The sequence below is a fragment of the Alosa alosa genome, chromosome 17 (assembly GCF_017589495.1).
Source record: "Alosa alosa isolate M-15738 ecotype Scorff River chromosome 17, AALO_Geno_1.1, whole genome shotgun sequence".
Lineage (NCBI taxonomy): Eukaryota > Metazoa > Chordata > Actinopteri > Clupeiformes > Clupeidae > Alosa > Alosa alosa.
This window is the reverse complement of record NC_063205.1, coordinates 2,709,944-2,724,683: the sequence shown is the minus strand read 5'-3', so window position 1 is coordinate 2,724,683 and position 14,740 is coordinate 2,709,944. Positions and strand designations below refer to the sequence as shown.

General features: G+C 41.0%; 1 protein-coding gene across 1 annotated transcript in view; it reads left to right on the top strand.

The window, feature by feature from the left end:
- The window catches only part of acsl5 (acyl-CoA synthetase long chain family member 5), a 35,416-nt gene that overhangs the window by 20,342 nt on the left and 334 nt on the right, over positions 1 to 14,740 (top strand). Inside the window, exons 15-20 of the mRNA XM_048267352.1 lie at positions 1,041 to 1,113; positions 5,960 to 6,048; positions 6,559 to 6,675; positions 12,122 to 12,265; positions 12,727 to 12,828; positions 13,561 to 13,632. Coding sequence (XP_048123309.1) covers positions 1,041 to 1,113; positions 5,960 to 6,048; positions 6,559 to 6,675; positions 12,122 to 12,265; positions 12,727 to 12,828; positions 13,561 to 13,632 — 597 coding nt within the window. The remainder of the gene's footprint in view (positions 1 to 1,040; positions 1,114 to 5,959; positions 6,049 to 6,558; positions 6,676 to 12,121; positions 12,266 to 12,726; positions 12,829 to 13,560; positions 13,633 to 14,740) is intronic.

The window sequence follows — 14,740 nt, the reverse complement described above, 5'->3', positions numbered from 1 at the left end:
TATAAAGCTATCCTAAGATAAACTAAAGTAATCCAGAGCTACAGTGTCTTGTATAGTCAACTGACATGAGAGATGAGTTAAATATAAAGCTAAGCTAAGATAAAGTAATCCAGAGCTACGGTGCCTTGTATAGTTGACTGATATGAGAGATGAGTTAGATATAAAGCTAAGCTAAGCTAAGCTAAAGTAATCCAGAGCTACAGTGTCTTGTATAGTCAACTGACATGAGAGATGAGTTAGATATAAAGCTAAGATAAGATAAAGTAATCCAGAGCTACGGTGCCTTGTATAATTGACTGATATGAGAGATGAGTTAGATATAAAGCTAAGCTAAGCTAAAGTAATCCAGAGCTACAGTGTCTTGTATAGTCAACTGACATGAGAGATGAGTTAGATATAAAGCTAAGATAAACTAAAGTAATCCAGAGCTACGGTGTCTTGTATAGTCAACTGTCATGAGAGATGAGTTAGATATAAAGCTAAGATAAGATAAAGTAATCCAGAGCTACGGTGCCTTGTATAGTCGACTGACATGAGAGATGAGTTAAATATAAAGCTAAGCTAAGCTAAAGTAATCCAGAGCTACGGTGCCTTGTATAGTGGACTGATATGAGAGATGAGTTAGATATAAAGCTAAACTAAGATAAGCTAAAGTAATCCAGAGCTACAGTGTCTTGTATAGTCAACTGACATGAGAGATGAGTTAGATATAAAGCTAAGCTAAAATAAAGTAATCCAGAGCTACGGTGCCTTGTATAGTTGACTGATATGAGAGACGAGTTAAATATAAAGCTAAGATAAGATAAACTAAAGTAATCCAGAGCTACGGTGCCTTGTATAGTTGACTGATATGAGAGATGAGTTAGATATAAAGCTAAACTAAGCTAAGCTAAAGTAATCCAGAGCTACGGTGCCTTGTATAGTTGACTGATATGAGAGATGAGTTAGATATGAGATATGAGTTAGATATAAAGCTAAGCTAAGCTAAAGTAACCCTGAGGGCCTTGCATTGCTAACTGAGGTGAGTCTCTGTGCTGCAGATCTTTGAGGCCTATGGTCAGACAGAGTGCACGGCAGGCTGCACCTTCACTGTGCCTGGAGACTGGACCTCAGGTAAGGACCACAAAAACACACACACACACACACACACACCATAACATCAACCTGTTAGACAGCAAAACGTATAGTAAAAGTATACTAGATTTGCGGTTCCGAGGAACTGCAAGAGTGGGTTTGATCAGGGGCATGGACGCGGATCAAAAGTTATCTGCATTAACGCAACATCCAATAAGCTAAAACACATAAATATCGTGGTTGCTATGCTGGTTGCTATGGTGGTCACTAGGTTAGAAGGCCAGCACCTCCTGAGAGGCCTGAAGGGTCAGTTCTGAGGTTGTTGGCTGCTGGAACTGAAAAATGGACTGCATTTTCTTAAAAGACAATGTGACTGAATGTAACTGAAGTGCGGGCAAAGTTTGCACAGAAATGTACGATTTTTCCCACCCTCATCGACCTTGTCATAAAACTTGTTTAAATGATCACCACGCCCTCCTTGCTGCTTTGTCGTCTACATCAGCCTTTCTCAAACTTCTTTGACCTGAGGCCCAGTCAAGGCATACTTTGGGGTCATAGGGCCCACCTACATGAACCCACCCCCCCCATCAAATTGTAATGATATCACAATTATTATTATTTTTATACTATATTGCTATACATGCACTTCAAAACAGTCAATGTTTTAAGTGCAGTCATCAAAACAGTCAAAGTGCTAAGATTGTTCACAAAAGTTTGTGAAAGCATGCACATCAGAGTACTGCTTTACTAATGTAAAATATAATTAGGCCTACAATAGTTTCATTTTTTTTTGCATTGTTGCATGATGCTTGCATGAGAAATACTTCTCAAAACAACAGCAATTATATGGGTGCCGTTGTTTTGGGATGTTTCCCTCATGCAAGCATCATACACTGATAGAGTATATATATGCTATTTAATTACATTACATTTGAATGCCTGAATGCAAGAATTCAGGAAACACAATACCAGCTTTTAACATTTCTGTTGTTTACTAGTTTATGTAAATCACATAACACATGAACTGTTTACATACTACTGATAGCCCATTACTGTACACAATAATACTGTGCCCATTCATTAACATATTTTAAACATCAGGCGTCTTGTTTACACATTTAAACCATATTTGCACTTCGAATTTCGACTCCAAATTGTAGTAACTACATCTACGAAGTCTAAGGAAGTTAACCAGGTAGTGTTTTCAAAGATTACGTCGATTTTATGAGAACGCCAACCCTCAGAACAGCAGTAACTATTCATTCATTCACTTCCTTTTTTCTAGCTCGCAAAATCGCGGTTGTTCTGTTTACACATTAAAACCATATTTACACTTCGAATTTCGCCTCCAAATTGTGGTAACTACATCTACGAAGTCTAAGGAAGATAACCATGTAGTCTGTTCAAAGATAAATTTTGACAGAACTACAGACCTCGTGAAAGTAGTACCTAAAATGACTCCATTAACTTCATTGCAAAATCGCGGTTGGTTTGTTTACACATTAAAACCATACTAACAATTTACATTTCGACTCCACATCGTTGTAACACCATACCAAGGGTCTTAAGAAGTGAGTCAATTTGGCTGATTACGTTTTTAACGCATTTCCAGGGCTTAGTTGTCAGCTCAAAAAAAAAGCAGTGGCTATTGCTAACGCATTCATTTTCAATGCTTAGCATGTTAGCTAACATTAATTGGTTTGTATGTGCTAACGCTTACTTGAACGTTCCCTATTGTGGCTTGTGGGGTAGAATCTAACTTGTTGACACGTTTAACATTACTGTTGTTTACTACTTTATGTAAATCACATGACTATAATAAACTGTACGTTAACTTACTGAGAGCTAAGGTAATTCTGATTCAGACTGCCAAGTAGAAGCTAACATCCAAACAGTGTGATGAATGGCCATCACGTAAAGCATTTGACAACAGCAAATAGCTAAGGTTTACGTTAACCTAACTTACTTATCGTTGACGTTGACCCGACACGTTCATAAGTTAGACCATAGACTGATAAGGACGTCCATCAAACTAAAAGGGTTCGTTCTTCGATGTCTTCAAATTCGTTCGAATTCCGTGTGTATCCTGTGTATCTTTCGTGTGTATCCTGTTGCCTCTTCCCTGCTGTGGCAACAAGGTTTCACGCGAGATTTACGCCACATCCCAGAGAGTTCTGTTTTCCCAAGATGGCGTCCGTCTGTATATGTGAACGAGACGTGAACGGTACTGTTTTTCTTTTTAATAAACTGCCTGTAGACTTACACAGTTCTCAATGCTTCCTTCGGTTTACATGTAGAGACCCTCATTATGCTACGGTGTAAGTGTGTTGCTATTTGAAGCCTTGGTAGTGATTTATTTTTACTCTACATTTAGTTCAAGCATCGTTGTTTGGTGGGTCAGGGGACGAGCCGTTGAATCACAGCACAGCACCCAGAATGCATTGCAACACACCGTCATGAAGGGACTCGTCGTTAGGCCGGCTTTAAATAGCATACAGAACCTATAGTAATTTAACGTTGTCTGTAAGCTCCACAGATCGTGGCAAAACAATTGAATTGATTGTGGACTTCTTGTCGGGCAATGATGAGTAACTTAACTTGAATAGTAGTGTTGCGTGGATGTGCATAATATTTGTATGAATGTGTGTTTCTCAATGTTATAATCTATACAACTGTATACATGACTAAGTTTGAATCGAGCTAGCTGGGCATTGAACTGGGCTGTGTGGTCAAAATTAATCCAAGACAACTGGTGTGAGACTGCAGCTTTATTCACGACGCCGGGAGAATGTTACCCACATGAAATGTCAAAGTAACAAGCCCACACATCTGTGGGTGAAGCCAACTCTTATACCCTTACCCCACACCCATGGAAAATCACAAGTTGTCACCCTCCAGTGATCACTTAACCATCTGGTATTTTAACAGAGATAAGAAATGTTTACGACCCCCCATCCTGAGGGTTACCCACAGTTCGGTGACACAGGGGTTAATTTAACTAAACATTCCAACATTGGAGTTTCAGAAAAACACAAGGGTCAGAGATGACAGGAGATGACAATTAGATTTCACTACATGTATGTAAGGTATACTAAACATTCAATGAGAGACATATAAAATTTATCCCACAGCTGAATGGACTGGGAAAAAGTTTTTTTATTTTTTAAATGACCTGTATGAACATGGATTCACTTTAAAAAACACGGATTCACTTTTACATGACCTCTTTACACTTGGTGCTGGCAAGGCATTGAACTGGGCTTCATTCAAGGATTCCAACGGTACCGTCGGACATACGGGTCAAAAGTTACATGCACACACCTTCATATACACAGACAGCCCAGCCCAGCCCATTAGACAGTGCCAGATGGCTCAGAACTCTGCCAGGTGCAAGCTTAAGGCGAGACACTACAGGTGAATAGGGTAAAATTTTTAACAAGCAGATATCACTATGAAACTTCCCCAGTTGATTACTTACATTAATATGAGAAAAAAATGTATTACAAGTTTGCTGTAATTTAATGTTTACATATGCAAATTAGGCATTATCTAATTAAATATGCGCTAATTTGCATACATTTTAAGGCAGGAAACCTGAGCATTGGATACAGCCAAGTTCAAAATTATGTTTTCATTGTGTTCAGATATTAGATGGGAAAACATTTACAAAGGGATTTATGAATATCTACTTTTGTTATCCTGTAAATCAGAAAATTATGTCACTAGCCCTAAAAAAATCGCTTTTTTCCATGTTTTTAGGCATAAAATGTCATGTAAGTCAGGCTAGGAATAATATATCAACAAACCCCTCTGTAGAAATCTTCGACATATAGTTAGGCATAAGTCTAGAAAGTTTGGTGTATGTACGTGCTTCTGAAGTGGAGTTTTGAGCTCAGAGTGTGGCGGAAACTCATTTTGAGAAAACAGCCTTGAAAGACAGCCAATGAGATTCCGGCTCTCAGCCTAGACTTCGCCTTTGAACTTTCAGCGATTGGTTACTGATACAAAGGAAGTGTCCATATATGGATCACATAGCGTGATACAGGAAAAACAGAGCTTTCCAACGGTAGTACACATGTTATGTTTTGGACCACGGTCGCGGGAGTGCATGCAAGGTTAGAATGCTAACTTTTGCTGAATTTAGGAGAAATATACAGGCGCGAGTAGACACAATATAATGAAATAAACACCTAAATGTGTAAATCGGACTTTTTTGTTGTAGTAGTGTGATAGAATACATGCTAAGGTAACATACTAGCTCAAAATCTCGAAATTGACCAGTGCATGAAAAAACGATGTTTTCACCTGCCGTGTCTCGCCTTAAACAATTAGAGCTGTGATGTCACAATCAGAATTAGAATCCTGAATATTCCGCCATTCATTTCAATGGGGCCCAAAAACGCAGAAAAACGTGAATAACGCGAAAACGACAAGGGCCAGTGACACGAAAGTAACAAGCAAGTTACATTGGTTCAGGCCTGAATTTTTGGAGTTCGAACCGCTTCGATAGCTCAAACGGTCTAGGAGCAGTAGTTTGTACAAAAAGTGGGTGAACAGGAATAATATATAAGAAAACTTAAGAAGAACAATAGTGGGCTTGCTGGATCAAACCCAAACCCACTAATATTATAGTATAAGTATAAGTATATAAGTATAAGTATAAGTACACATATTTATACTATACTTATACTTATACTATACATCAGAAACACACACACACACACACACACACACACACACACCATAACATCAACCTGTTGCACAGCAAAACATCTAACATGCCAAACCTCTGTGTGTGTGTGTATATGTGTGTGTGTGTGTGTGTGTGTTTCTGTTTCTGTGTGTTTGTGTGTGTGTGTGTGTGTTTCTGTGCTTCTCTTCGCAGGCCATGTGGGTGCTCCCATCCCCTGCAACGTGGTGAAGCTGGTGGATGTTGAGGAGATGAACTACTTTGCCTCCAACGGAGAGGGAGAGGTAAGGCCTGTAACAGTGCATAAACACACACACACACACAATGAGAGAGCCTGTAACACAAGAATAGCTCCAACCACCGGCTCACTGAGGCTGCAATGAAGCTGGCTGTTCCTCCTACCTGCTAAGGTTAACCTGGAATAGACTGGCAACACACACACACACACACACAGAGGCTGCAATGAGGCTGTTCCTCCTCAGACCACTGATCTAGTCTACATTTTAGCGTTTGTGTGTTCGAGTATCGAAGGAGGTGACTGTATGTGTGTGTGTGTTCATTCTGCAGGTGTGTGTGAAGGGTAAGAACGTGTTCGTGGGCTACCTGAAGGACCCTGTATGTGTGTGTGTGTGTTCATTCTCCAGGTGTGTGTGAAGGGTAACAACGTGTTCGTGGGCTACCTGAAGGACCCTGTATGTGTGTGTGTGTTCATTCTGCAGGTGTGTGTGAAGGGTAAGAACGTGTTCGTGGGCTACCTGAAGGACCCTGTATGTGTGTGTGTGTTCATTCTGCAGGTGTGTGTGAAGGGTAAGAACGTGTTCGTGGGCTACCTGAAGGACCCTGAGCGGACCGCGGAGGCGCTAGACCCAGACGGCTGGCTCCACACGGGAGACATCGGGAAATGGCTGCCGGTCAGAAACACACCTTTACACACTTTACAAACACACCTTTACACACTTTACAAACACACACACACACACTTCACATACACACTTTACAAACACAAACACACACACTTCACATACACACTTTACAAACACACACACTTCACATACACACTTTACAAACACACACACTTTACAAACACACACACACACTTCACATACACACTTTACAAACACAAACACACACACTTCACATACACACTTTACAAACACAAACACACGCACTTCACATACACACTCTACAAACACATACACACTTCACATTTCCACTTTACAAACACACATTTAAACACTGTACTGTATAAACACAAACACATTTTACAAACATACCTTTACTTACTTTTACACACATTTCTCAGCACTTGACATAAAAACCTGTTTATACCTTTACATGCCTTCCATAGACAAATGCCTTTCTACAAACCTCATCGCAGTCTTGTACAGTACCCTCCGTAATTATTGTTACCCCTGGTAAAAATTATCTTTTGGTGATTTATTGTAATCTCACAATGAAAACAATGAGGACAAATGTATTCTGAGAAAAAGGAAAATCTCATGAAGAAATAATTATTTTAACAAAAACACGTTGCCCACAATTATTGGCACGCCTGCTTGAAATTGCCTCCCTTTGCCAATAAACCAGCTTGTAATATTCTCCTATAACATCCCATAAAGTTGGAGAATGCAAAGCAAGGGATTTAAAACCATTCAAAACCATTCCTCTTTACAAAATCTCCCCAGATCGTTTGAATTCCTAGGTCCATGCTTGCACATTCTCTTCTTGAACTCACCCCACTGTGTTTCCATGGGGTTTAGATCAGGGGACTGGGATGGCGTTGGCAGATTCTCCTCTTGAACTCACCCCACTGTGTTTCCATGGGGTTTAGATCAGGGGACTGAGATGGCGATGGCAGATTCTCCTCTTGAACTCACCCCACTGTGTTTCCATGGAGTTTAGATCAGGGGACTGAGATGGTGTTGGCAGATTCTCCTCTTGAACTCACCCCACTGTGTTTCCATGGAGTTTAGATCAGGGGACTGAGATGGCGATGGCAGAAGCTTGATTTTGTGTTCAGTAAACCATTTTTGATTTGATCTGGACGTTTGTTCTGGTTTATTGGCCTAAAGAATGACCCTATCATGACCCTCTTGGCAGACATTGACAGATTTTCATTGAAAATGTTCAGGTTTTTCTTGGGGTTCATGATGCATATGAGGTTCCCAAGGCCTTTGGGAATAAAAAGAGCCCCACAATATCACAGCCCCTCCACCATAATTCTCATTAGGCATGGGGTTCTTTTCAGTATAGCCATTCCTTTAGGTACACCAAACCCACCTAAAGCGTTTCTTGCCAAAGAACGCAATTTTCATTTCATCTGACAATAGACCACAAATCCACACAAAGTCACTGAAGCATTAAGTAACACCTGCTGTTTACATTGGTAATTAAATGACAGGAAAGGCTTTTACCTTGCATGCCCTCTAAATAATCTACTAGCACCAGTGTTGGTCAAGTTACTTGGAAAAAGTAATTAGTTACTGATTACTTATCCAAGAAAGTAATCCAGTTACTTTACTGATTACGTATTTTCAAAAGTAATTAGTTACTTTACTAATTACTTTACTTAGTTACTTTTCAAAAACACACTAGCTATACTCAACCTGAATACACTTTTTTAAAACTTGGTTTTATTAGTTTCAATCTTAACTTTTTGGTGTGTATACTCCTTCATTCGAATAGATGTAAATAAAATACAGCAATAAAATAATTAAAACCAAAGTCTCTATTAACATTTACATCTTTTAACAGTTGCAGTGCAGAGAGGAGTAATGCATTTACCAAAACAGAAAATGCTGTTGCATGCCACATTTAGGCTGTTCTAATGTCAAAGAAGAGTATGTGTTTGAACTGTGTGTGTGCAGTGCCGCTGCTGGCTATTTTGGTGCCCAAAGCACAAATAAAATGATATTGTAATATATATTATTTAAATGATAATAATGACAGTCATTTTAGTTTAAAATATTTCTTAAGAAATACTACTAATTTGATGCAGTTTAACTCATTTATAAATGGTGCGCTGTCACTTTAAAGGCGTCTACACAACTCTCATAATGATCAGCTCCATTCAAATATAAGCCATTGGCTAGTCCACAAACTCCACATTTAGCACAATATTAGCAATAGTGATGATGATATTAAGTTGGTATAAACAGCTAGCTAGAAATTTTCTGTTTGCAATTAAAAGTGATAGCTATCTGAGTGGTATGTGTTTCAATCGGCATAGGCTACTGTGCTTCATGTAAATGCTTAGTTTAAGGGAAACGAATTATTGAAGACTTCAACACTCACCAGCCCCATTAGAAAACGGCAAGACCACATTATATTTTTGTCTATTTTCCAAATCACAGTGAATGCAGCCAAAATATTATAATGCCCTGGCTCCTTTTATAACGGGCCAGTAGGCTACAGGGAACCTGCGACGTCCTCTTGAGTCTATTTTCACCTGTTGCTGCAGCCGTCATGTCGAGATCTGGGGGTGTCTCAATGAGTTTCACATTCCTGTGCCGGCTTGCTAGGTGCTTGCTCAGATTTGAGGTGGAATTTTTTGCTGTAGACAACATTTTTCTTCCCACGCAGAGTGTAGCCTACAGCATTAATGTTTTTTTTCGTAATGTCTGAACTGCAATGAATTAAATGCTCCATGTTCGCGCTCTCTCCCGCACTCCATGTCTTGCACACGTGTGTCTGTTGTTTACATGTCGCGCAGCTATAGGCTACATCATTGTCATGAGTTAGTCTCACAAAGCAAAATCCATACAGCAAAATCCCAAATTCTTTTACTGTATATGGCAAAATCACGGTTTAGTAACGCAGTAACGCAGGCTGCTTGCAGGAAAGTAAAAGTAATCTCATTACTGTTTTTGCAATTGTAATCCCTACTCGTTATTTGAAAAAAGTAATGGGATTACAGTAACCCGTTACTTCTAACGCGTTACTGCCCATCACTGATTAGCACTAAGGTCACTTTTAAAGATTTTTTGGGGGACTTGATGATTCCTTTTTTTGTAACTCTCCAACAGTGGTGTTTCTCTCTTACCATCCTCCATACTGTGTGTGGGGCAAGATAAACACACACACACACACACACACACATGTTTACCATCCTCCATACTGTGCATGGGGCAAGATAAACATGTGTGTGTGTGTGTGTGGGCAAGATAAACGTGTGTGTGTGTGTGTGTGTGTGTGTGTGTGTGGTGGGGCAAGATAAACGTGTATGTGTGTGTGTGGGGCAAGATAAACGTGTGTGTGTGCGTGGGGCAAGATGAACATGTGTGTGTGTGTGTGTGTGGGGCAAGATAAACGTGTGTGTGTGTGTGTGTGGGGATAAACATGTGTCTTTTACCAAGCATGCTTCTCACATTTCCAGTTGATTAGAACCTTTTAAATATTGTTAAATAATTATATAAATAATTTAAATATTGAATATTTAAAGAGGAAAAAGCTTTGCTTAGGGGTGTCAATAACCAATCGTCATTGAGGGTGACATGTTTTTGTGAAACATATTCACTTGTTTATGAGACTTTCCTTTTTCTCAGTATAAATTTGCTTCCTCATGGTTTTCATTGTGAGATTACAATAAATCACCAAATATTTTTTACACCCATTTTTAGTCAGCTTTATCGAGGGTGCCAGTAACTCTTTTCACTATGTTGAACATGTGCGCATATTTATCACAATCTATTGAAAAATGCACTCACAATAGTTTTAGCATTTTGTGTGTGTTTGTTGGGAGGAAGGGGTTTGAGGAAAGTAAAGTGTGTGTGTGTGTGTGTGTGTGTGTGTGTGTGTGTGTGTGTGTGTGTTGAGGAGGGATTTAGGGGATTAATTGTTGGTTCATTTTATTGCTTTTCTAATTTCTCCAGGGACCTCTCAGATCTAATCAGGTTATTGTCACATACCCACATGGGATCTGTCACCTCGCAAGCCCGACACACACACACACACACACACACATACCCACATGGGATCTGTCACCTCGCAAACCTGACACACACACACACACACACAAATGTGCACTCACTCACCTCGCAAACTCCAACACACACACACACACACACTTGTGCAGGCACACACGCACACTCACTCAACTTGCTACCCCAACACACACACACACACATGCATACACACGTGCGCACAAACACATACAAATGTGCCCTCACTGACCTCTCAAGCACAACACACACACCCAAACACACACACACACACACACATTCTCATTCATTCCACTTACCTTAACCTTCACCTCACAACCACACACTCACTTGTTAACGCAAAAACACACACACACACTTAAACACTCATTCACCTCACAACCTGACATACACACTCACTTGTTAACGCAAAAACACACGCACACAAATGCACTTACTTAAAGGTGCTCTAAGCGATGCTGGGTAAGGTCACTTCTGTTGACTTTCAAACAAAACAGAAAGCTAGCTCGTTACTTCCTCCCCCTCTCTCCTGTGCTGCTCCCGTGCAATTGAAACTCTCCTAAACGTGCATCTCGTCTGTGATTTGCTGGAACTGTTTGTTATGTTTTCATGGGCTAGGTTTGCCCAGGTTGTTTTTTTTTGCTTTTCTTGGAGCCTGGCTGTCCACAGAGATCGCTTTTTTTACAGTGTATTCAGGATACAAACAGCTAGCGGTTGGTTAGGTGATGTTTGCAGTAAGTGACATAAAATGTTTTAGCCTAAAAAACTTGTGGCATCGCTTAGAGCACCTTTAACTTGCTACCCCAACACACACACACACACACACACACACACACAGATACATATTACATACACACACTCATGTACGTGTCTGTGCATATAGACACACACACACAAACACACACATAAGCACTCACTCACTCACCTCACAACCCAACCTACACACACACATATTTCTTCAAAGAGAGAACACACCACTACACAATTTTTGTGAAACCGTCGAAGTTTTGTTATTGGTTATGCCTTGTGTGTACACGACGCCGGCAGTTTAGGAGACTGTAACCGATTTTTGAAACCGGCTTCCGAAGTGGGAATTTTTGAAACCGCCGGCTAACTTTCGCCATGTAGACGCCTGTAGGTGCGAAGCACGACATAGCCCCACCTCCGTGTGTGTGTGTGTGTGTGTGTGTGTGTGTGTGTGAGAGTTGTTCTGCGGCGTCTCAGACTGATGTGGTGTGTGTGTGTGTGTTGTGTCGCGGCGTCTCAGACTGATGAGGCTTGTTGTGTGTGTGTGTGTGTGTGTGTGTGTGTGTGTGAGAGGTCTCAGACTGATGACAGGTGTGTGTGTGTGTGTGTGAGTGTGTGAGTTGTGCTGCGGCGTCTCAGACTGATGAGGTGTGTGTGTGTGATCTAACAGAGTGGCGTTCTGAAGATCATCGATCGTAAGAAGAACATCTTTAAGCTGGCACAGGGCGAGTACATCGCTCCCGAGAAGATCGAGAACGTCTACGTGCGCAGCAGCCCTGTTGCACAGGTGTTTGTGCACGGGGACAGCCTACAGGTACGCAACGCAGCCAGTGCCACACACACACACACGGGGACAGCCTACAGGTACGCAATGCAGCCAGTGACACACACACACACGGGGACAGCTTACAGGTACGCAACGCAGCCAGTAACACAGTGACACACACACACACACACGGGGACAGCTTACAGGTACGCGACGCAGCCAGTGACACACACACACACACACACAGTGACACACACACACACACACACACATGGGGACAGCTTACAGGTACGCAACGCAGCCAGTGACACACACACACACACACACAGGTGACACACACACACACAGTGACACACACACACACACACGGGGACAGCTTACTTAAAGCTTATTTGGTGGTTGATCTAGCCCATGACCTGAGCCTGATCAGTGAGCACACACACACACACACACACACACACACACAGCACCAATGTAAAGTTGTGATTATTCTCTCTCATCCCCTGCAGTCTTGCCTGGTGGGAGTTGTGGTACCGGACCCAGAGGTTCTGCCGGGCTTCGCAGATAAATTGGGGGTCAGCGGATCATTGGAGGACCTGTGTAATAACCAGGTGTGTGTTTGAGAGTTGTTTAAAAAACAGGTGTGTTTGAGAGTTGTTTAAAAAACAGGTGTGTTTGAGAGTTGTGCAAAAACCGTCATGATTGAGAGTGATGGTGTGTGATTGATTGCGACGGTGTGTGTTTGAGAGTTAGAATGTTCAAAAACTCACTTGCCGAATGGTTCAGGGCATTGGATTTTTACTTGTTCACTTAGCATGTAAACTGGAATTCTGATAATACTCTGATAAATCAGATTGTTCAACATTAATGTTTAAACTACATTGCAGAGGAGACTATAGGAATTACCCCTGCATCTGTCAAGACTAGTGCTAGAGGATAGAAGTGCCTAGGCTACATATTAAAGACTAGTGCTAGAGGATAGAAGGAGGAGAAGTGGTAGAGGAGGGGATAGAGAAGAGAGGAGGGAGAAGAGGAGGAAGAGAGGAAAGGGAGGAAGAGGAGGAGGTAGAGAAGGGAAGAGGAGGAAGAGTTGTGTCTTCAAGAGTTGAAGGGGGTTCCTGTAAACTCAGTGATTTCTGCACAAGTGAAGGGGGTTCCTGCTGCCAGTATCAGAGTTGCTGGACTGCAGGCATTAGCTCTTGGAGATGGAGCCTATAATTTACTCTCTTTGTAAAACTGTCACCACCTGCACTTCAGGTTCTTTTGATTTAGGAAAAGAGTGATCATTCCTTACATTAATCTAAAATAAATGTTTGAGCTTTTAAATCTTCTGCCCCAAACAGGAAGTGAAAAAGGCCATCCTATCAGATCTCATGCGGCTTGGAAGGGAGGCGGGCCTGAAGTCTTTTGAGCAGGTAAGGAATTTTGGCCCTCACAGGACACTATACTTTCTTGTTTACTTCACCTGCCTGGACTTTGCCTATCCAGACACACACACACACGGTGATTAGACATACCTAGTGTTGGCCTTGAGTGGCAAAATAGTTATTTTCAAAACAGAGGAGCGCCACCACAGAGCCTGCTATTAATAACTTTAAATGTGAATAAATTCAGATTGATTTAAATAACAATGCAATAAAATAGCTCTCATGCTACCGTCTGTCCTGACGGTAGACTATACGTAGACTTTATTCAAATTTAGCATTCCAGTTTGTTCTCAAATGCTTTTTACCTGACTGATCAAATGCACTTCCTGCAAATCTAATGCACTTCCTGCTAATCCGATGCACTCATGTTTTAATTTCTTTTAAAGCCGCAGTCAGGGATTTTGCAGTAAATCGCGTTTGTTTGTGTTTATGTTTATATTTAAATTTATTAGCAGATGCTTTTGCCCAAAACAATGTGCATTATGTTTGAAACAAAGACCAAACAAAACACGCCGGAGAGAAAGCTCACCCCTACCTTCAGTTTTCCCAGAGAAATCCCACGGAGGGTTTCATTTGTGTTTGGGGGACAGGCTGCCCCCACTGTTTCACGTTTTCAGAGCCTGGGCTGCTTGCAGACACTGTTTATTTTACTGTGTAGGCTAGTCACGGAATGGGCAACTAGCGGTTGTGAGGAGATGATTGCTGAATGTGAGAAAAAAAAATGTTATAGGTGCACCTTTAATTACTCTATTTTTATAGGTTTTCAACTATTTTTTATGCTGTTTCCCTTTTATTTACTATTATTCTTTATTTTTTCCGGTTGGCATAAAGTTGGCATTTGCTTGTCGATAATGGATAGAACTATTCTGACGAGCTAGATAGAACGTCAAAAGCGTTACAGTCTGAAGTTGGATTGAGTGAGTGCCCCAACAAACTACCAGCTGGCTCAATGAAAAATGACCAGACTAAATGGCCGAATATTTACTACCAACTGGCTCAATGAAAAATGACCAGACTAAATGGCCGAATATTTACTACCAACTGGCTCAATGAAAAATGACTAGACTAAATGGCCGAATATTTTTTAAATTCATTT